The sequence below is a fragment of the Electrona antarctica genome, assembly GCF_951216825.1.
Source record: "Electrona antarctica genome assembly, chromosome: 10".
Taxonomy (NCBI): Eukaryota; Metazoa; Chordata; class Actinopteri; order Myctophiformes; family Myctophidae; genus Electrona; species Electrona antarctica.
Window position 1 is genome coordinate 10,505,572 of NC_136791.1, and position 25,128 is coordinate 10,530,699.

The 25,128-nt window shown below is 42.3% G+C and overlaps 1 protein-coding gene across 4 annotated transcripts in view; it reads right to left on the reverse strand.

Annotated features, from left to right (window-relative positions):
* The window catches only part of rasgrp3 (RAS guanyl releasing protein 3 (calcium and DAG-regulated)), a 59,313-nt gene that overhangs the window by 19,393 nt on the left and 14,792 nt on the right, over nt 1–25,128 (reverse strand). For 2 of the 4 annotated variants that reach the window (XM_079512397.1, XM_079512399.1), the window contains 7 exons: nt 9,949–10,175; nt 9,148–9,250; nt 8,665–8,727; nt 6,505–6,636; nt 5,305–5,452; nt 2,403–2,576; nt 131–247 (listed from right to left, as the gene is read on the reverse strand). In XM_079512397.1, coding sequence (XP_079368523.1) covers nt 131–247; nt 2,403–2,576; nt 5,305–5,452; nt 6,505–6,636; nt 8,665–8,727; nt 9,148–9,250; nt 9,949–10,018 — 807 coding nt within the window. In that variant the 5' untranslated portion in view covers nt 10,019–10,175. Of the gene's footprint in view, nt 1–130; nt 248–2,402; nt 2,577–5,304; nt 5,453–6,504; nt 6,637–8,664; nt 8,728–9,147; nt 9,251–9,948; nt 10,176–19,610; nt 19,704–19,940; nt 20,067–25,128 lie in introns of those variants that run through there. The other 2 variants (XM_079512398.1, XM_079512400.1) reach the window with 2 other exon arrangements.

Consider the following 25,128-nt stretch of genomic DNA (forward strand, 5'->3'; position numbering starts at 1 on the left):
TTTAAATGGTTGTCAATATTACAATTATCGACTCTAATCAATGACTAGATAGTTAAAATGTAGTGAACTTCTATATACTATTTATCCACAAATGCATGAAAAGTAAATAAACCTCTTGACATGTACTGACCTTTGTGACCTCTGGGGTCAGGTGGTAGTGAGTCTCCTTCAGTCGAGAGATGGAGCTGTGACTCAAACCACCGACCACCGCCATCAGAGTGTTGAAGTTCTGTAACTGGAGCAGTTTCTATAATGAGGGAGAGATGTGTGAGAGAAAGAATTAAAATGCATGACCTATCCCTCGGCCAGGCTAACAACAAACGAAAACAACAACAGAGGGCGGACAAGATAGATAGAGGATGACACCAAGGATGATACAAAGTGTTCTAATAACATTAATAGTGTTTGGATATAGGTCTGTGTATAGGAGAAGATGTCAGTGATGACAGAAGAACATAATGGAGTTTATGTCATTAAAACAGTACCACAAGAACATTTTACAAAATCCAGTGCTGCAACCTGCGCCTCCAATCAATAGTACCATGGTTTAAGTGCTTGCATTCTTATCACCGCCCTCCTCCAACCTTCCAACCTCACTAAAAGGAATGGAGTAGCCATCGTGTGCGAAGGCAGATTGTTATGCATTAGTATAGGAGACCGACTGCACTAATGAAGGAGACAGACCAGCCATGAGATGTGTAATGAGAATGAGTAATGAGAAAGCAAGGCACTTCTCATGGAAAAGAAGTGCCTTGCACTGTTTGCACAAGCACACGATTTGACAGGTACAGTAAGTGCAGCTGAAAATAATAACATTATTTGTTTCATTTCGGTGTCCCTTACGTGCCAGCATGAAGTTAAATACTAGTGACTTATGTTCTGTCAATTACACACCCAGACATTGAGTCTCCTACTGACCAGGTCATCGAATTATTAGCTGAGGAATGTGACCAATTAACAGTTACGTATAACAGCAGTTATTATGTTATTAATGTCAGCTGTGTTTACTCATCAAAAGGATCCATTGTCATGAATGCGTGTTGGCCCTCCTCACAGAAATGTATGTTTATGTTTATGTTTATTGAAGGATCCCCATTAGAGACACATGACTGAGCCTCTAGTCTTCCTGGGGTCCTGAATAAAACAAATAGCAGTACACATCCGTCTGTACACAAACAACCACCGGAACAATTACAAGCCTAGTAGAACACAACCACCTACACACAGAACAATTACAAGCCTAGTACAACACAAACAACCACCTACACACAGAACAATTACAAGCCTAGTACAACACAACAACCACCTACACACAGAACAATTACAAGCCTAGTACAACACAACAACCACCTACACACAGAACAATTACAAGCCTAGTACAACACAACAACCACCTACACACAGAACAATTACAAGCCTAGTACAACACAAACAACCACCTACACACATAACAATTACAAGCCTAGTACAACACAAACAACCACCTACACACAGAACAAGTACAAGCCTAGTACAACACAAACAACCACCTACACACAGAACAAGTACAAGCCTAGTACAACACAAACAACCACCTACACACATAACAATTACAAGCCTAGTACAACACAACAACCACCTACACACAGAACAATTACAAGCCTAGTACAACACAACAACCACCTACACACAGAACAATTACAAGCCTAGTACAACACAACAAAACCTCAATAGTGATGAAACAGCATTATTGCTTGAAGGATACAGTTCCCCCAAGCATTTCTATTCATGCTTGATAGTGAATGTTCAGCCTTTTTTTTAATTTTATATATAATTTTTATCCCACGATTTTGTAACCCATTTTTCACCCCTGTGTCTGTTTCTATCTAATGTGATCCTGGGCTCTACACACCCTCCGCCAACCTAGTCCCCATATATGGGGACATGGGGAGAGCAACGGACTTGAACTCATGCTTCCTTCATGCCTGAGTGTCCAAGTTGCTCCTTTACACCTGACGGGGGGGGGAGTTTCCCTGGTTAGACGTAGCGCGTGGAAGGAACACGTTATTCCAACCAGTTCCTTTCCCCTCCATCAGGTGCCCAGGCTGGCCAGGGGGAGGCAGTTTAATGTTCAGCCTTTTGAGCTGCAATGAAAACAAGCAAAATCCCTCAACAGTGACATCTGCTGGCAAATTGTCATGTCATAGGGATTTGTGGACTGTTACATCAGAGCATTTGTTTGAGCCTAATTATTCAGAAAACCCTGCCAAACCACAGAAAATCTACTGAATGTTCAAAGTTCAGTTTTTTTTGGTGCAATTCAGCTCAGAAAACAAAAAAAAAACAAAAACTTTCTTTTGTCATCCAGACCTTTAAATAAAACATGTGAGTACTTGTTTCCACCACTGGTGAATAATTCTCACCTGGGCCACGTGGATGTATTTGGTGATGACGTCGGCGCGGTGCTGTGGTGTCAGCTTGCTGAGCACCATGAGCTGGACCCACTGGGACACGCCGTTGAAGAGGGCGATGGAGCGCTCCAACGTGGGGTTGTCCACCAGGCAGCCGTGGATCACATAGCTGCGGTAGTCTGTGAACTGCAGAGGAGAACACGTTGTTCAGAGAACCGGTTTAGGCACTTTTAGCTGACGTTCTCTCATTCAGAGTGACTTAAAATATGTATACAGCAACAATATAGGAAAGGTCAAATGTCTCTCTGGATTCCACCACGGTCGCAAGAGACGAGATGAGTGATTTGGAAATGAAAACATAAAAGTCTCTGTACGTGTGTGTGTACATATCCACATAACTTGAAACCGTTCGCCCCACCGACTTCAAATTTGACACACACGTTCCACACCCCCACAGAGAGTGCAGTGCCCGGTGTCGAGTCCGTCGGATAGCCGGTTGTCCAGAACCGGCACAAAGCCTCTGCCCGGGCTCTGGACAGGGCCAAAGTTAGCCACTTGATCACACCTGTCACCCGGAGCTGGCATCTGCATAGACTCCATATTTGGACATGCTTGAAAAATAACTCTATATATGGGCATAAAAGGGACAATAACGTTTTAACAGCGGGCGACAGCCTGGTGTATTTTCCGGAAGTGCGTTATTTGTCTATGGGACCCGGCAACTTGTTTGGCATGAGGAGACACATATGTGTATCAAAGTGTCATTGCCAACGGTCAAACGGTTCATGAGCTATGCACGTTCAAAGTTTGCCTTTTCAATTGAGTGCTATGGGCTCATGGGCTTCGCAGAGTCACCGTTTGGCATGGCCCTCTACCAGATTCCTGCGTTTTTGGAAGAAGAAGGTCCCTTAATAAGTGACCAAAGTTACTTTGTGACTTCTTGGTCCCTTAATAATAATAATAATAATAATAATAATAATAATAATAATAATAATAATAATAATAATAATAATAATAATAATAATAATAATAGTATGTCACATCTGGGCAGAGGTTTAGCCATACAATACCATCTTTCGTTTAGACCAATTTCAAACAAACATTTTACATTCAAACAACCACGCTCTTGTAAGTTTGGTTACACAAGACCAAACTATAGCAATATGACATGACAAATATCTGCAACAGTTTATCGCTGATTGTTAGAAACTCATCTGAGAAGAAAAGGTTCTACTATAACTGCAATGTCAACTTTATAGCCTAGTTTTATTCCTCTATTCAATTGTACTTATCCATTTATTCCTTTTATTTCCTTTTATTCTTCTTTAAATCTCAATTTTAATACATTGTGGGACATGAGTAGTAAATTGAATGAACACAGTTTTTGAGGGGAGCTAACCCGTCCTATGTCCAGCTTTTGGTGTGTGTCCACAAACTTTGTCCTACACAAACATTAAATTCCCATTGACAATGAATGGAGAATTTTACGTCATAAACAATATGATGTCATAGTACAATTACGTCAAATTGGTGACGATGGTGATTGTGATTGGCCGGAATGAGATGGTGTAGGATAATGTACAATGATAAGAGCGCCCCTCACTTCACACAGGTGTGATGTTTTGTTCTGAACATCAAAAACTGAAAAAGGAAATCAATGATACATATAAACTTTATTATTATTTTTGGGTAGTGTTATTGGGATCGGCTCGTAATTCCGACGGCGCATTCGTCCAACAACGTGGCTATAGGCGTGAAGTTAGGGTTAGGGACAGGGTTGGTAACTATTAATGATGCTGACCCAGCAAAAGAAAGAAAAAAGAAAAAAGTCTTGCTAATGTGTGCACACATTTGTTATAAATTGCTGGAAGTGAAACAAAGCGACCACTACGTTACTCAAGCCCCCCATGCAAAAATAGAAAGCACACACATGGTGCATTGGGCACCAATCCTGAATCCTTTACTATTCTTATCACAGTAGCAAACCTGAAAACATTCTTTATCTCCTGGCTGTCTGGTCAGTGGAAACAAGGCATGCAGTTCACACAGGGGCCAGCCAGCCCCATGCAGATCAAAGCTCTGGCACATGTGCGTCTTCTCTCAGGACATTAGAGTACGTACTGTATGTCTCTGTGTTCAATTCAATCTATATGGTGGATTTTATACAACATTCAATTATGAAATGCCAGACATGTCATATCTAACCTATTAGAAATAAAGGAGGATGAATGCTCTCTCATAAGCGATATTTCTGATGTATTGAAAATGTATTGAACAACAGGCCCCAGCTGCTCGTTACTATACTCAACCATTGGCCCCTCGAGGGACAGCGAGTGCCGGAAAATGCACTCGCTCGTTCTGGGCCCTTCTACACTAGTTGTGACCAAAAGAAGGAGATTGGTAACAAACAGGCGTACCTACATAGCAGGGGATCCAGTGTGTTTTTGGGGGTGTTTTTTCTTTGTGAGCTTGTAGGTTTGGCTTAATGTAGTAAACCACAGACACCAGTATTAATCAACTCAAAACGTGTGGTCAACCTACAAGGGTGCATACAATAATATTAATGTCACTAGTGAGTGGACAACTTGCTATCTAACCCTTTTTAAATCATAGCAAATAGCAATAGCAAGCTCGTGGCATGTTGTGAGCTCGTAGATCTGCTATTTTTGAGGGGGCCCTCCTATGTCCAGCCTTTAGTGTGTGTGACTGTGTGTGTGTGTGTGTGTAAACACAAACTTTTTACTAGCACAAACATTAAATGCCATTGATAATGAATGGACACGATGATAAGAACGTATAAAAGACAGCAAGGGGCTCAGTGATGCCAAACTATAAAACTAAAACTAAAAGACAAAGTCGTGGGCAGACAAACACTAGTATTATTATACTGAATGGACTTTTTATATGCACTCACGGATATCCTTCTGATGGACTTGAACTCCAGGAAGGTGAGGTGCTCCGCCAGCTCCATGGGCTCCAGGTGGTCGAAGAGCAGAGACGCCTTGCCCTTCTTGGCGTGTTTCTTCCTCTGTGTAACTTTACGCATCCAGTCATATGACGGACTACAAGGACACGCAGGGCAGGGGGAAACAACGGGACGCATAGTGTCAGCCACCTCTCGTGTGCACAGTGCATCGGCCCCTGGCAAGCTGCACAGTCACATCAGTGGTGCAAACTAAAGTAACTAAGTACTTTTACTCAAGTACTGTAATTAGGTACAGTTTTGAGTATTTATACTACTAGCTATTGTACTTCTACTACTAAACATCAGTTACTAGTTACTTCGTAGATTCATACAGTAACCACTTCAGCCCCATATACATTTCGGCCATTTGAAAATAGCCGATCTACAAGCTCACAGTTTTTAGCTTGCAGTTTTTAGCTGCCGTTTAAAAAATATTTATTGATAGATTGCATACATTTGAAAACTTGTGAAACTTGTGAAACTTGCAAAATTAGTTACAGTTTGATACCAATACATTTGTACTTTTACTCAAGTACATTTTGAATTCCGGACTTTTAGAGTATTTCTACATTGCAGTATTGATACTTTTACATAAGTAAAACATGTGAAGACTTTTTCCATCACTGAGTCACATGCAACACAGCGCCCGACAATAACCCATTTCAAATGAGAAGTTCAGTCACACGAGAGAGAGTAGAACCACTGCTCCTTCGCCTGGAAAGGAGTCAGCTGAGGTGGTTCGGGCATCTGGTTAGGATGCCTCTCGGGCGCCTCCCTAGGGAGGTCCTCGACGCACGTCCTACTGGGAGGAGACCCCGGGGCAGACCAAGGCGCAGTTGGAGGAAATACATCGACTCACTGGCCTTGGAACGTCTCGGAATCCCCCAGGAGGAAGTCACTAATGTTGCTCTGGAGAGGGAAGTCTGGAGCACTCTGGTGGAGCTGTTGCCCCCGCGACCCGACTACGGATAAGCGGTTGAAGATGGATGGATGGAAATGGAGTAACATCGTCATCGCAATCAACTGGCAGCAATAAGCAAGCGTGTGTGTGTGTGTGTGTGTGTGTGTGTGTGTGTGTGTGTGTGTGTGTGTGTGTGTGTGTGTGTGTGTGTGTGTGTGTGTGTGTGTGTGTGTGTGTGAGTTCCTTACATAGTGGAGATGTCGATGAGTTTGAAGTGCTGCTCACAGCCAAGCTCTGCTGCTATTTCTCGGAACTCCTCCGTCATACGGATCAGACCCAGGTCTAAGTTGAACTCTGCAGGAAACGTCACTATCCAGTACCTGGACACACAAGTGCCCGCATGCACGCACACGCATACGCACGCACACACACACACCAACACACAAACAATGTTACTATAAGGACATCAACATTTCAGGACAGAATAGCTATTGCTATTTCTTTAATTTCTGGAAAGTGTTTTTGAATTATTTTGAATTACGAAAAGGTTTGAGAACTCAGGGCTCACACTCTAACCACAAGGCCACTGTGTGAAAACCTCTTAGCAGCAGAGCAATGGTGAATGTGCAGGATCGGGGGAGGCGGGGGAGGATAATAGACTGCACGGCAAGGTAAGTTAACAAGGTTTGATGACATGCACAATATCATCGTACAGCGATGTCTTAAATGTTCATCAAATTTGCATTGTGCCTGAGTGGCAGAGCATCCATCACTGAATGGGAATGGGATGTATTGCCCGAAGCAGCAGTGTGGGATTCAGAGTGATCTCATCGATGAAGAACCAGAGGAACGCACTGATGCAGAAAAAGGGGGTCACTGGCAGCTGTTTGCTCATATGTGATGAACACGTGGCCAAGGTGAGGAGAGCCAAGTGTTCAAGACGTGCCATAAGCGTAAGCCAATGTGCTGCAAAGCCATTTGGGACCACAGCATTGCACAGTGACCTTGGCCAGCAGCACTACATACACAGTAAATCTGCAGTGTTAATGTGTGGTGCTTCCAAAATGTGTACACTCCCAGAGTTAAATAAAAAAAGGATTTTACAGTGTAGTTGTCAGGCAAAGACCACAGAAGAATGTGTGCTTTCTTAGCACATGGTTGTAAGTAATTTACTTAGTTGATGCAGACATTTTAAAGGACCACTTCACCACTTTTCAACCTATCTTCATATAATAGGTCCTCACTAATAATCATGATAAAATGGCACAATTCTTTTCTACTCAGCCTGTGTCTCATAGGAGGGCTGTGGGCAGTTCAGAAACCCGTCTACCAGTGACATCATCATTAGGCAGATATTTTTTTAAACAATATTTTTTTACAAAAATGTTTAGATTTGTATTATCGTGAGAACGATAGCTTCCATTGCATTGCAACTTTTCAGGACTAGAAAGCCTGCAGTTTCTATTAGCTTGGATTCCCCATCGATGATGTCACTGGTGGATGGGTTTCTGAACTGCCCACAGCCCTCCTATGAGACACAGACTGAGTAGATTATTAGTGATTATTAGTGAGGACATATTATATGAAGATAGGTTGAAAAGGGGTGAAGTGGTCCTTTAAGGAAGTGAAACTGATTTTGAGTCCAACACTTATGTCCTGTATCCTAAAAGGACTACTAAAGAACATCCTGTTAATATAATATTACATTATTATGATAAAGCAAACATGTGCCTTCTAAAGAAGTCACGTACATACTGTATACGAGGACACGCTATCAATGAAACCTAAATGCGTCACAAACATGTGGTATGTCATTCTGCATAAAGCCTGAAGCCTTCGATATAAAATAGTGAATCACAAGATCACTGAATCATTCAACATATTCAATTCCTTTCAATGGTCCATAAGTAATATCAACCCATGGTGCCTTGGCAAGCTTCCCGTGCCCCGTCAGGAGTCAGGCCACAGCTACAATAACTGACTGTCACATTGAATTACGTCACTTTCTTGGCTTCTAAGGCTACTTACCTACCAATGTCATGGAATATATTCAAAAAGACAATTGTCTTTTCTGGAATTTATTCAGTAAATTAGTAATTAATGAACCCGTATAAAACGTGAAAGCATCTGTGTCATTTTAGATTTTAGCTACATATAATTTATATAGCAACATAAGTTTTTCAGAAAACTCTAAACAGTGGTTTAGAAGAGTGGTTAGCAAAAATAGCAGATCTACAAGCTCACAGCGCGTATACATCTGCTATTTTGAACATTTAAAAGTGTTTAAAAAATGCTGAATAATTTAGGCTTGTTTTAAACAGAAATCTTCTCTTCTGGGGGGGGGGGGGGGGGGGGGGGGGGGATGGGTGTAAATGTTGGGATGGAAAAATGAGGGTCTGGGATCTTACCTCATTAAATAACAAATCTTCGCCCGGGTTCTTTGGCAGTTGTCACCGCGGCAGTCACGATACGTGCGGTTGGGTTAAGGGAAACTTGTTTTTAGACTTAATATATGACATCAAACCATGTAATCAGACCTTTTGACAAGTTGTACAAGTCAGAACAATCAGCTCTGTGGCTGTTCATCCAACATCTCTTATTCTACCTCTGTCTCTTCCTTGTGTAATTTCGTCCAATGATCCCTGGGTCGGCGGTATTCGAACCGCCGACCCAGGGATCATTGGACGACCTGCTCTACCTCCTGAGCCACAGCCGCTCCTAGATAGTAAAGAGGAGGGCAGCGATTCAGGAGGCCCGAGTTGATGTTGGCCAGACTGAACTCTCGCATTGCATCTAATTTGAATCCTGAAAAGTGAACAGTTTTTGGACATATGAGGTTTTCCCCGCCGACTGTCGCCGGCCCGGCGGGGCTTCCGGCCCTGGAAGGATATATCATCAGCAGCTTCCCGGCCAGCTCCGTGGACGTGACATACCAGCGGTGCATCAACAGCAGGGTGCGAGGAAGCAGGCTGGACTGCAGCTCCCCATTGTCATCTGTGGAAGAGGAGGAGGAGGCAACACAATGTCACCCATGTGTGCGTTCCACACCACAACGCCCACAAACAGGCCAACACAAGTGTTAAGTATACAGTGATGAGTCAGTGATTGTTGTTGTAAACAATGTAAATTATACCACTTGCTAAGCGTCTTATTTCATTGTGTCTAGATAGGCGGGGCTTGGCTACGGTATTTTAAATAGAATAAGGAATGCCTTCCTGAACTCAGTCTAGACAGTATAAAGTCCTCAGAGCTTATATAACTTAAAGAGTACCGGCAAGTTTACTGCGTCACCTATGAATCTTTTTGTTTTTACCATTAAAACCAGGAAAGCATCGGTGTCACATTCAATGTTAGTGTTGGCAATTCAAAAAAAGTGACGCGCTGCGAGCTTGTACATCTGCTATTAAAGAACATTTTTGAAAAATCTTGAAAGTGTGTAAACTAATGATTTAGAAGGCATTTGTAGAATCGGCCTCAGGTCTTGGCAGGTACTAGCATTCCAGAGCTAACTTAATGAATATATAGACATTAAAAGACAGAGATCTCCGTCCACGGCAGTTAATGTGTTAACACATTAACACGTAGTCTTATATTCAGGCCAAAAGGGTACTATCACTATTGCTATTTTTGGTAATTTCAAAATAAAGAGTCAAAACCATTTCAAATCGTTTCCTATTGGTTCACACACACACCAAAAGCGTGGATGCATTCCTCCAGGAGGACGTCGAAGGGAGCTGCCTTCCCCAGGGTGGACGAGCCCATGGCGCCGCGCGGGCCGACCGGGGGGCACCTACTGGCAGCGGAGACCGACAGCTTCACGCCCCCTGCTGGCCAGGTGAACACATGGCACACCTCCACAGCTGGAGGTCACTGGGGGTCAACGCGTCTCGCTCAGCGCTCTGGACCAATCAGGAAGTCCCTTTAGAGAGGAAGTGAAGAAGCAGAACATAAGCCGTGAGTGCAGTAATTAGCGTAATGAATTATGCGAATGTGCATCTTTCTTTTTGTGCTTCGTGTATGTGATGAAGCGAATGCAAATGTATCCAAATTAGCGATGGTACGATAATTGTTATAATCGTTTATCGTGTTTAAAAAAAGGGGGAAATTGAAAAAATAACGTATTGCTACGATTGGAATTTATCATGAAATTGTCCTACGTCATACACTAGGATGATAAAACGGACCTGAAACAGAGCGCATTTGGTACGCCCTTGTTTCACTCTACACAAATCAATTCACCAAAAATAGCTGATCTACAAGCTCACAACACGTTGAACACCACCCCCCCCCCCCCCAACACACACACAAAGAGTTCAACTGGTTAACAAAAGCTTTAATCATATTGTGATTACCGCGTGCAATATCGTTAATCACAATTACAGCATGTTTGCCACAATAATTGTGACATGTCAAAGGTAATAGAGCATGCACATCCACTCTAGCCCAGGTGCTGGACAAATGGCAGTACAAGAGAATGAAAGCTGAGTCCGCAACACTGGTAAGGAATAACTCAGCTCCACTGGCTTATTAATTCACTTCAATCACTGGGATCTTCTTCAGGAATGTAATTATCATCCCATCCCTAATCCACAATCTGTGTGTTGTTTTATTACCACTTGTCCATAGTTACACACATTTATGCCCAACATCATGTCCAGGATATCAGATCGCGTGGAAAATGGATGAGGACAGACGGACAGCGCTTTGTTAATTTTACACTAAGAATAAAATGTGTTGTGAAAATAAAGCCTTTGCCAGACATGTGAGTGAGTGAGTGAGTGAGTGAGTGAGTGAGTGAGTGAGACAAGCTTTAGAAAACATTATTGATGAGCTGTTCAGGGATTTCTCTGAACATGTACACATGTTCCCTCATGCACACAGAGTGACTGACTGCCTCTCCGAGAACTCCTGTGGCCGTCATCAATTTTTGAGCGGTGGGCACACCATCTCCAACATGTAGCTTTGTGTGCCCTCTGTCTGTCTGTCTGTCTGTCTGTCTGTCTGTCTGTCTGTCTGTCTGTCTGTCTGTCTGTGGTACCAACAGGTGACACTGTTGAGCGCTGTTGAACTTCACCAATGTCTTTTTCAGCAAGAGTGTCTGTCTGTCTGTCTGTCTGGGCCTGACAATGTTGCTGTTGAGCTTCACACTGAGTACAGTACAGTACAGTACAGTACAGTACAGTACAGTACAGTACAGTACAGTACAGTACAGTACAGTACAGTACAGTACAGTACAGTACAGTACAAGTATGAATACAGTATGAGTGTTAAGAAGATTCCCCCAGTCTTTGATTATTGTGTGATTTTCTAGTATAGGGTGTACCAAAATCTCCTGGAGGGGGCGTCAACATATGTGTCACGTGGTAGCGGCCGCCATTCTTGTTGGCTTGTCTGGTTTGTTTAGATTTAGCGACTATCAGGTGTGCTTGTATAAAGCCGTCCTAGCTTTTCAGATGCTGCCCCCCTCTTGGTGACACGTTTTCACACGCTATAGCTGGGTCACTCTGACATCTTTTGACGTGTGCTGGGTGCTTGATTGCTTGTTAGTTGCACCTGGTGCAGTGCTTTAATGCTAAGTTGATTACTCAGTCCCTGCACCTTGTAGTAGAAATGTTTGCTGGAGAGTCATTCTAGTTTGCCTGTGCACAGAGAGAACAGCAGCTTTGCGTTGCAGCAACAGGATCACTTTTGTTAACATGTGTGCGTCCCTTAGAAGTGAGTAATGTTGTTGTTTGTATTATTCTCATATACTGTATGTCTATGCAAGTTCCATTATGTGTAGAGATTATCAGTATTATGCGTGTCTTAAGTACCAGGTCTTATTACTTAACTTAAGACCTGGAGGCGTGATCAATGCCATTTGGCTATTCTGAGTGGCCAAACAGCATTGACCACGCCTCCAGGTCTTAAGTTAAGTCATAATACCTGGTACTTAAGACACGCATAATACTGATAATCTCTACACATAATGGAACTTGCATAGACATATATGAGAATAATACAAACAACAACATTACTCAATAAGAATATGTTTATTGTATAAGTGAATTTATCTTTGACATTGCTGGTTTAGTGGTTTGTGTTACATGCGGTTAACATAATGTTATATTTTTCTGTCCTGTATGTTTATATAGGAAACAACGTATATGAACAACCTGTAATGCTGTACCCTGCACAGTGCGTGAAGTAACAAGATTACAACGAAAGGGTTGCATTTTCATTGATGCCCCATGGTGATCACACCATACTGAACCTTTTACAAGTTACAATGTTACAATGAGTACAGTACGAGTACAGTACGAATACAGTAAGAGTACAGTACAAGTACAGTATAGTATGAGTACAGAATACATCGTACAGTAGAGTACAGTACAATACAACACAGAGTACAGTACAGTACGAGCAGTACAGAGCGATTAGTACAGTATAACAATTACAGTATAGTTCCACCGCTCGGTTCACACAGGTGTGATTTTAACGACCGTCCAATATTGTTGGTGCATGATTTCATCAACACAGCTGATGATTACAGACACATTGCATAATGCTCTTCTGGACCAATGAACTGGACAGTGATGCTCTAAACCAGCTGTCAATATCCCTGTTGATATCCTCCTCCTCGGCCTACAGCTGAAGACCGGCTTTATCCCATTCAGGCCTGACGTCGAAATTTAAAAAAAATAAGTTTTCTAAATCATGACAATTTTATGAAAGATTTGAGGCACATTTTAACGATTTAAAAAAAATAGCAGACCTACAAGTTCATAGCGCGCCACTCGGTGGCGCGCTATGAGCTTGTAGATCTGCTATTTTTCAATAGCTAAATTATAACATAATGTTTAAAACACCAAAAGGGGTTCCCGCCCAAAATGGGTTATGTAACCACAGGTATACTCTGATATTTTACTATTTTACTTCAAGTAAAAGTAGCAATACCACAATAAAACAATACTCTGTTACAAGTAAAAAAGGCCTGTGTTAAAAATGTTACAAAAAGGTATATTGACATCAATGTATACTTAACCGATTTTCAACCCATCTTCATATAATTGGTCCTCCTCACTAATGCTCATCATGATAAAATGGTACCATTTTTGTCTACTGGGTCTGTGTCTCAGAGCAGGGCTGTGGACAGTTCAGAAACCCGCCTACCAGTGACATCATCGATTGGGAATCCAAGCTTATAGAAACGTATTGGTTCCAAAGTATCATTTAGCTGGGGACCCCCTGGAACTCCCTCAAGGACCCCTGGGGGTCCCCGGACCCCACTTTGGGAACCACTGCTCTATCTATTCCAGTGGTTCCCAAACCTTTCAGGTCGAGACCCAAAAGAGAAATTAGACATTTGCCCCTAACCCAAACTAGTGAATATAGCAGATCTACAAGCGCACAACGCATCGCTTCACGCCGTGCTGTGAGCTTGTAGATCAACTATTTTCACTACTTCTTTATTATTATTATTTTTAGTCATGGGATTTCTTATATATGTTTGTTTGTTTTAAAATGTATGAAGTAATTTTACATTAATATATATATATATATATATATATATATATATATATATATATATATATGTATATATATATATATATATATATATAATATTTATTTTTTTGAAATGTAAAAAATAAAAATATTAAGCATATCTGAAAATACTTCGTTATAAGTCACCACCAATTACCTGCATATAAAATCACTAAAAGCCACTCTGCCAGGGTCCCCAGATGTCAACCAATGTAACGTGGCGATTAACCAACACTCATGGATATACACACTATATGCACACGCGATTTGTATGCCATACTCCACAGGAGGATCCAGTGGATTGATCATTACTGCTCAAAGCAGTGGCAGGGATGCACATGTCTGGAATTAAATTCCAGCCATAAACAAGGTATACTGAGCAGGAACAGCTATGAAGTGTAAAGAATTAAGCAATATCGGCAAGTTAGCTGACGCTTGTTTGACACATTCTGCATAGACACGTCACCATGGGAACCAATGTTGCCGTCGCCGACGGCTGTTTGCTTAACGATTTTGACAGCTACGGCGATTGTGTCATAGCCGCCGTACTTCCGCGTAGCGGAGCCGTCCTGAAAACAGTGGTTGCTTAAAGTCCCTATTATCATCAATGAATGACTTGAACCACTCAGCACAGGCACTTTTCTATCTTCTCCTCTCCAGCCAAACAACACATAAGCATTGCTACTTGGACTTCCTATGCCACTAGATTGATGTGACACCATGGTAGATACTGTATGCCCAAGCTCATGCTTGTCGAAGTCATGCCATTGAAATCGGTGGTAAACATCATGAGGACATTAAGCAGTTGCCTCAGTTGCCAGATTTAATCATATGAACCCTAGCATCCCCAGACTGGGGCGGACATTTGGCAAAAAGTAGCCAATTACCACGTGTACAATCTCACAAAGCATCATCACAATGCAACGTGCTGTGAGCTTGTAGGCCTTTAGATCAGCTATTCTTCTGCGAAGAGATGGTGTTGATGGGGAAAAAGAACAGAACTAGAGCCCATGGGGGACCCCCGTCGACTAACCAATTATAACGGAGAAAACATCTGTGCCCTTTTAGATTTTAGCTATAGCACATTGGTTCTTTATACTTTATACAAGCTGATAGCATAACAACATAGGGTTTTTCAGAAAACTGTAAGACATTTGTAGAATCGGGTCCTCGGGTCAAAAGGACCATACCGGTGGTCTGGCATGAGACCATTATGACAAAGACTTATTATGGTACAGTATAGAGTATACGTGACAAAGACTTATTATGGTACAGTATAGAGTATACGTGACATTATACTGACAAACATTTCCTAAAGCTTGTTTGATTTTCCATCAATGTCAGGATGGGATGAATTACGAAAACCAACATAATAAGAAATCCAACACCTTGCATGTTATGTCATGGCAAATGTGTGTTATTCGAAAAATGCACACAAAGTGCACAAAGACCCGCACACCGTCTGCACTTGCAATACGAACTTTATTTAGGCAACGTTTCGGTCAAAGACCTTCTTCAGGCATCTGAATGCCTAAAGAATGACCGAATGACCGAAACGTTGCCTAAATAAAGTTTGTATTGCGAGTGCAGACGGTGTGCGGGTCTTTGTGCACGAGTGCATTTTTCTGATTACATTGAGCCCTGCCTACGCACCCATCTCAGAGCATATACAGTAGGTGTGCATAAGACTTTGTTGCCTAAATGTGCGTTATTGCCTTGTAATGGCAGTTTTGTAGATCAGCTATTTGATCAGCTATTTTTGCATAATGTCGTCGTCCCCCCCCCCAGGATAGGGAGGCTATGTTTCAAGTGGTCAAACAAAGTCAGCAGTAGAGCCTATGTTTCTTTAGACGCCGTCACACCGAGGTTATCTCTGTTCCAGCAGTAGAGCCTGTGTTTCTTTAGACACCGTCGCACCGAGGTTATCTCTGTTCCATATTTCTGCAAATATTAAAAGAAGACCTATTTCTGGACCAGCTCACACATCACAACTAAAACCTTATCACCTATAGCATGGAAACTGTGGCTCGCCATCTGTTTGTCCAAGGTAACTGCAGCGTAGATACACAATCGTGTTCCATTCACAAAGGGGAGGATGTGATGGTGAAGTGGAGTGCACTCAACATAAATATCTCAGAACTACTAGTCGAGTCTTTTATCCATGTCTGTTCTCAAAGTGGATTCCATGGACTCTCTGGGTTCCTTTGGGAGGGTCTAAATTGACCCCTACAAGTCTAACTCTGACAGTATAGAAATGGAACCAAATGGACCCTGACAGGTCCATTTGGTTCCATTTCTATACTGTTAGAGTTAAGAGGGAGACCATGTAATGTAAAAGTTTGAGAACCGTTGCATGCACATTGTCTCACGCTCTCTGTTGTTCTATGATGCAGGCTGATAATCAAGTCTGCACTGGGGGCACAGAGACAGAGACTTGCGTCACGTGTTAACCTCACAGGTCCCTTCGCAATAAACTGAGAAGCACACAACTCAATTAGCAGCCCGAGTCCCTGGAGATGGCAGTCAGACAACGTCATCCATCGGAAACAACCAAATCTGTCAGGAACACAGCAGTATGGTCAAGTGAGTCAATGTAGACGACACTGGAGGGCATTTCCTTTTTTTAAATTTTCGTTTTTACTTAAAAGGAGTATAGTTCAGTCCAAAAAAGTACTTATTTATTAATAATTAATAATAATAATAATAAATTAATACATTAAATACATGAAGCCTTGAATTCACAGAGAGTTTTTAGTTTTTGTCGCATTCCTGAGCCAACGATTTGATGAGCGGGTGGCTGCTCAGTAGGAGACTCTTTAAGTCTCCTAGCGGATGCACTGCGCCGGTCATCAAATTAAATAGCAACAAAATACAATTTAAATGACAGCAGATATACTACGGTAGAAAAAGTCCCCAAAAGCTCTCGCTTGTGAGCTTATAAAACTGCTATTTGTGAATGTTTGCCTATTTCCGCCGAATGTTTCCCTGTTTTTGTGTTCATGAAGACGTGCCCAGAATAGACCAGATCAGAATGTTTGTAAACAAACGAGTAGGGCAGTATTTCCGGGTAGAATGTGTATGCAGGTTTACACAGTATTAAAAAAAATCACACCGGTCTGAACTGAGCGGTGCAACTATATACTTTTATTGTTATCTACACACTGGCTCACTTTATTTGAATGGGTGGTGCTCATACACGGCCATACACACTCATACTCGTACATACACACGCGGCCACTCATAGGAGCGTTGGCACCGCTCAAAAAGTCCACAACATTAGCTATGTCTAGTTTGTCATCCTGTGGCTATTTAAAATTATATTTTTCATATAAGTGTCATGTTCTCGCAGAAATAAGGTTCATGAATGATACTGCTCCAATGCGAACGCTTCAGGCGAAATACATTTTTGGTTGTGGTGATGTCATGAGGATTTGGTCCATACGGATGCTAGGGTTCATGTGGTTAACTCTCCTATTCATCAAACCAAAAGCAAACTGTACAGTAACTGTACTGTACTGCAAAAACTCCCATTAAAAATGATTAATGTCTAAGCCTTCAATCCAGTCAGATGTGGAAACAACAAGTGCTGCAACAGTGAGTTTAGAAGCAGGTCACAAGAGAAGCATACAAAACCAAGCCATGCTTCCTTGACTCACTTCAGGTCAGGTACATTTTGTTGTCCTAAAAAACAGAAATTCATGCTGAGGTCTGTGGTTAACATAAGCCTAATTAACATTTGTTGAACAAAGCATGTGAATGTCATAAGCCTTCTTTGTTTACTGCAGAGCTTATTTTCTAAATTTATCTAAAACCCAACGCAAGAATTCCAATCGGAAATCTGTGCTGGGATTTGGGAACAGTCAGGAAGGTGGAAGCCATGGTGAAGACAACTCCTGGCTAGGTTAGCCAGCAAAAAGACATCATCACTATAGAACAGTGGTCCTCAAACCTTTTAGACCGTAACCCCCCAAAATAATGGAATTTGAACTGGGGACACCCCACCCTGATAAGTACTTGTATAGGAGGATGTATACATGTACTTGTATAGTATGTAGGAGATGAGCTATTGTTTGACTTGATTTCTGTATTGAACCGCAGGTGGTTCAATACAGAAATCAACTGCTCCGTTTTGTACTTATTACTACTTTAGAACAGGTTTCCACCCACGTGTTTCTGACCTGTGTGGATCAGCGCCCCCAGGATCAGTTCACATGCTGACCTTGAAAGCTGCTATGTGTGGGATTCATACACGTACCGTAGCCACAGACACAAACAACTGGAGGAATAATGCCTTGCTCGGGGGCACTTTTCATTTACATTTTTGGTGGCTAGATTTTCCTTATTTGCCTATATGGTGATTACAAAACGTCGCTGCCAGGCACAAACCTTGTACAACAGTATCACCATATTTCACCTTGCTATGTTTTCTTTCCCTCGTACAATATTTCCCTGCTTCATCACACAGGTACTACTGTATGTGTAAATATGTGGATAACTTGTTTTTTTTCTTTGATTGATCTCTCTTCCCCTTTGCCCCCCCCCCCCCCCCCTTTTTCGTACCTTTCTTTTTTTTGCTATGGAAATATCAAAACGATAGATCTTGCACAAAAACGAATTTCACCCATTTTTATTTGCTGTAAATGTGATTCTGATTCTGTGTTGTACAAAAGTAGTGTGAATAGCAGATGCATTGTGACTCGTGAGTTTGTAGATGGGCTAATTGTCACACATTGTTTTTCTTTTAAATAATAATAATACTATTAGGAATGGTTGAGGACATGAGACCCGACAGCGATGAAGAGCACCAAAGCAGCTGTTCAAGACAATCACATCTACATAAGCATTGAGTCCCGTCACGCATCCTAACTTCCTCCTGCTCATGACGCAGCATCAACGCACAAACAACAAACAGTCTATTCTGAACAACTTTTAATGACGGCTCTGTCTGTCTGACATTTTCTCCGCTAAGGACACCCACACCACACTCTTATCTTCATCAGAAAGTCAAGCGCTTTAAATGGATTACACCTCGATAGCTTACAGGAAAATAAAGACACACACTGACACACTGTCGCTCCTTCTCTTTCGCTGAATTTCTCGCCTGAGTCGCGCACGTTGGGGTCAGCTGTGCCCTTTAGCACGACTTGTGCTTTCCACTTTCACAATGGGTCACTGTGTCTCTGCCTGTGGCTGGTTGCATCAAAGTCTGAGTGTGCGTACTCACACACACTCGAGTGATATAATACTGTTGTGGATTTACGCACACACACACACACACATGCACACGCACGCACACACACATAATCACACACAAGTGTCACACCCCTACTCTTCCAGCGCTGGGATGTGTCCCTAAATATATAGTATTACACACACACACCTCCCACGTGCTGAAGCGCACAGAGTCTCTTGGAGTTGTTCCACACCAGCCTCTAATCCACTACTAAAATAATACAAAACAAAACATCTGAGAATCATACAGACAAAGAGAATAAACAGCCACAGACATACTAGACATACTAGACAGACAGACAGACAGACAGACAGACAGACAGACAGACAGACAGACAGACAGACAGACAGACAGACAGACAGACAGACAGACAGACAGACAGACAGACAGACAGACAGACAGACAGACAGACAGACAGACAGACAGACAGACAGACGGGGGTAAGATTGACAGATGAACGGATATTGAGATGGGACAGAGGGACAGAAACAGACAAGGAGACAGAAATAGACATGTTCTCGCACGCACGCACGCACAGAACAGATTGACAGAGAGATAACTAATAATAATATACTATATCCTGTCTCACTTACGTACTGTATTGACCTCAGGTTCACACTCTACTATCAGCCAAATAGACAAGAAACAACAATGACACACAGGAGAGAGTCCACTTCCCTGACTAACCTTGGAGGTCTCAGTCAGTCAATCTCTCAGCAAGGGACTATACTGTACACTGCTTCTGACACAGCAGCAGCACAGAGGATATAGTAAACAACAGCAAGGACAAAGTCCACGCGCGCGTGTGCACACACACACACACACACACACACACACACACACACACGCACACGCACACGCACACACACACACACACACACAGCATAAATCCCACCTTACTGTATTTCACCAGTACTTAAAACTTACCCTACTAACATCTATGCAGGACAAAGATCAATATTCCTCTCTGAGCCAGCCTACTGTCTGTCTGTGTGTGTGTTGTATTTAGGATAGATACAAGACCAGCCCACTGTGTGTATAGTAGGATAGAAGACCCAACTGCCTATGAGATACTGCAGCCTGCAACTGGCTCCTGACATGAGAAACTCCCATGATAGAGTACACACTATGCTACGCTGTCCCCTCCTCCTCCTCCTCCTCCTCCTCCTGTTAGTAAACACAGCAGCTCACTGCCTGGAGCAGTGGCAGCAGTGGAGCAACCATGACATGTGACCTCTCTCATTCCCCAAACACACACACACACACACACACACACACACACACACACACACACACACACACAGTGTGTGTGCTGTAACTATAGGAATATGCATGATGACCAGAGCTGACCACCAGACACACGTTGGAGGGAACACAACACCGGTCAGACCCGTGCACACTGACAGCTGGCTGGCTTCTTCTTGGTGTGTGTGTGTGTGTGTGTGTGTGTGTGCGTGCGTGCGTGCGTGCGTGCGTGCGTGCGTGCGTGCGTGCGTGCGTGCGTGCGTGCGTGCGTGCGTGTGTCACATTTACCACATTTACCCTTGCGCCCTACCGGGGACAAACATGGGCAGAAATAGCAGATCTACAAGCTAACAACCCGTCGCAAAAACATACATGACTCATTGTCAGCAAACTCATTGTGTAGAGCAAAAACACGAGGGGGCCTAGCGCAGAGCCCTGGGAGACTCCAAATGGTTAATTGCCTCATAGGGTTTGATATGGAATTCAGCCGGCTCGCTCCAAAAGTCTTCTGATAGACTGCTACATTTTGTATTTCAATCAGAAAATAAAGCAAAAAAAAAAAATATCCATGGAAATGCAGCAGCTTATTATTATTTGGCGTATTATTTGGCCGCAGACCCCCAATTGAAAAGGTATTGTGCCGGGGACAAAAATCTTCAAAAATAGCAGATTTACAGTGCAAGCTTACATTTTAAATAGCCACGGTAACACATTTTGGTGAGGACCACCTGGAACCCCCCGCAAAGACCCTATTTATAAATCCTGTTCTGGTGATTAAAGTTGTTGTTGATAAAAGTGTTGTCATCATTGCCATGATGACACGGTTGGTCGAGTAAGGATGTCAACTCAAGCTGTTTGACTCAAGAGCTCCAGGACAGCCTTTGACTCTTTTACAAGAGCTTGTATATTTAAGCCTCATTTGTACTTTGCTGTACAACCGCATTGCTAGCAGAAAATCTGTTATTTCCAACGAGCGACGGTCAGTACGCTGTAAGTACAGTATAGCCTACACTACCTGTGGGTCGAGAGCCCCAGGAGTGCCCCCAGGTGATTTTGGGTGGGGAGATGACAGTGAAGTGACAAGTTAAAGGACCACTTCACCACTTTTCAACCTATCTTCATATAATAGGTCCTCACCAATAATCATGAAAAAATGGCGCAAATTCTTTCTACTCGGTCTGTGTCTCATAGGAGGGCTGTGGGCAGTTCAGAAACCGTCCTCCAGTGACATCATAGGTGGGGAATACAAGCTAATAGAAACTGCAGGCTTTCTAGTCCTGAAAAGTTGCAATGCGAAAATAGAACAGTTTCCCAGTTTCTAGGAATTACATTTTGGGCAGGCAAGATGGGTCGTCGTCGCCCCCCGTCGCACAATCAGTAACAAAATGTTTTCAAAGAGATATACCTGCCAGACGAGTAGGAAACAAAGGCTGCCTGAAAGGCACGCATTTGCATTCGAATGGGTGATTGAGGGTCGCGCACTCTACTATCTACTATAATCCACTGCCAATCCGCTGCCTGTGTTTGTTCTTTTTTTCTCGTGGATTTTGAAAATACGACGGGAAAACTTGTGATTCACTTCTCGCGTACCAGTGGCACATGCACTCTCTTTAAATAGTCCTTTGAAGCTCATAAAAGAGGTTGCTACTATATGCTGTAACATGAGTGTTACTAATACCTCAGGTTTCATGTAGTTCAATTAATGCGTGTACAAAATGTAAACCAAATAAAAAAATGTCTGCAAATGGCATAGAGTTCATCCTACTTTGAACTGTATACTCCTTTTGTTTAAAAAGGAAAAAAATAAAAGAAATTGAACGTCTCATCCGCAGCTATGTTTAGAGAGACAAAAAGGTAAGAGCACATTATCACTTGAAAGGACTGGATGGTATGCAATTCATAGCATAATGCTACAAGCTATTGATGTGTCGGTAGCCTTTTTTTGTTTTGTTTTCTGTTATCTAAAACAAAAGTGATTACCGTATATTATTAGAGACAATTTTGGGAGGGTCGCAGACCACTGCTTACTAATGTTTTGATTGATATTTTGTAAATTGTAATAAATAAATAAATAAATAATGATTGATTTCATGACTTGTGGAATTTTTGTCTCCGCCGAATAAGGCTGGAGGTGTTTTTTGCCCCCGTCCGTCTGTCTGTGAGCAGCTAATCTCCGGCAACGTTGGACCGAAACATTGCACACACACTCCCAGTAGGCCAAGGAAGAACGCCTGCCCGAAATGTTTCAAATTGCCCTCATGGTGGCGCTATAACAGGACCCTTCTTCATGTTTTGGCCTGTAACTCTTGAAACTGTAGATTGTACTCATGACACAGCTCCCCATATACAGTAGTTCCTTTTGTCAGACTAACTTCCATTTTGTGTTTTCTTCTAAACACTTGTTGCCTCTTCTCCTGCAGATTTTGTCCAAAACTCACACAAATTATCTCTGTGGTCATGTGATGTATAGTCAGACTCAAATTCTGAAGATACTGAAATCTGACATTTGTACTGTAGCAACAAAAGCTACAAAGCTGGTTCCAACTTCGGCTACAAAGATACAAAGCTACAAATATTCTCCCGTTTATTACTGTATCTTAAATACAGGCGAATGAGGCGATTGTCTAGCAGCGAGTTAACATGTGCAAGACAGCAGCTAGGACCAGCCTGCATTCCAGGAAGGGTGTTCAGAGCATTATGCAACACAGATATCAGGAGTTGTCACAGATATTAACTAATACCTCCTTGAGGGTAGAGATAACCCTCATGTTTCAAATCAGCAACAATAATTCCAGTGCCAAATAAAAGTCAGGTAACTGGTTTAAATAACTGGCAACCCATAGCACTCACCCCCATGGTGAGTAATGAAGTAATTCATAATTACTTAAAATTTAGTTCAGAATGATTTTAAGCTTAAGTAATGATTAACTAATGATGAAAACCATGACCCACCTGGGGGTCCATCTGGGACCACTGGGCCTATTCAGTCCAACGTAGGAGACCCCCTATTCATAGTCAAGTTTTCGGTGAAGATGTGACCACATGGTGGTTAGTAATAACAGAGAGATGTGTTGTGTGAGCGGTGACCACCGCGGCGTGACGACATGTTGTAGTTTTCGGTGGTCACCTCTTCACCGAAATCTGGACTATGAATAGGCCTTAACACACAGTCATCAGAGAGCAACTCTCCTCGCTACTCTTACCCGCCTATGAGCACTCATCCTGGGTATAGAAGCCACTGAAGAAATCAGATCTACAAACTCACCACTTGTGTCCCTTAACTAAGGGACACAAGTGACTTATTTTCTATCAATTACACACCCCATGTAGCCTTGAATTCATGGACACAAAAGGTTTTCAAAGAGATATACCTGCCAGACGAGTAGGAAACAAAGGCTGCCTGAAAGGCATGCATTTGCATTTCAATGGGTGATTGAGGGTCGCGCACTCTACTATCGCACTCTACTATCTCGTGGATTTTGAAAATACGACGGGAAAACTTGTGATTCACTTCTCGCGTACCAGTGGCACATGTCCCGCGGTGTTTTTGTAGCATTCCTACAACTACTCCTTTAACTTTGGTTAAGTCATAGTGATTTCACCATTAATTAGCAGGAATTCATGATGAATTAATGTCTGAGTTAATCATTAATTCATCGTTTAATTACGTGTATGAATGTGCTAGTAATTGTGAGTTTTGACCCTTTGAACTTCGGCTGAATTCTCACAGTTGAATCCACTCAAACTCGCTTATACAGGTTTGGACACAGCAATGGAGCATGATATATTATAGATTAAATAGTAAAGCTACATTTCCAGCAAAGCACTCTGTTGCCAAGTTGTGGGTTTATGAGAATCATTAGCACCCGGTGTAAAGAGCATCTTCACAGCATCTTCCTCTGCAGTTTGGTGTGTCGTATGTCCGCTTGCTTGTTTTCATGGTTTACAGTTTGTGTGCTGGTGCTTGCGTGTATGTCCCTCCTTCCCTGTGTGTTTGTGTAACTCAGTTACAGTACATACATATACATGTATCTGCACAGGAAACCCCAGTGTTAATTTAACTGTCATAGTGTAAAGAACTGACCCAAATGGACCTGTAAGTGTTAAAGTAAAATACGGGAGGGTTTTTTTACTGTGTACTCAGCATTGTATCTGGGCTGCCTCCCTGTGTGTCTGACAGTCACACACATCTTCTTCAATGGGCCACGTGGCCCGGCTAATGGAGTCATTTTCTATCATTATACTGGTGTTTGTACATTATGAGTGATTTTGTTACGTAGGCACAGATGTAACCAGTGTGGACAGGGCCCAGAGACGGTGATATAGCCCAGTGTTGCCAGGTCTGCTTATTAAAGTGACTTTGGGCTTGTTTCCTCTGTAAAGTTGCTTGTCAATATATATATAGGGTAGTTGATAATTTGGGATTGCTTCCTAATCTTGTTTAAACCAGTGGTTCTTAAAACATCAAAGTCCCCCTTCAAATCAATATTCGTCCACGACACCACCCTTCATCAAAAAGTATTTTGTGACCCCTGTACCAGGATTTATTTTTAAACATTTATTTTGAACATAGCCTCTACAAGCTCACAACGTGTCGCATCGCGACATATTGTGAGCTTGTAGATCGGCTATATTCAAATATCCAACGCATATACAGTAGGTTTAAAGTGCTCATGTTGGGCTTGTTTTCATAAACCCAGATGCTTATTTCTCTCGCAAAATCTGGCAACACATAGACTCAGTATGTCATCGACAGGTCGTAGTGACACACAAAAACAGGTCTGTCTGTCTGTCTGTCTGTCTGTCTGTATATATTGAAATTGTATTTCTTTAGAGGATAGCCCCTTGAGTTGTATCAACTCGTTTTAGA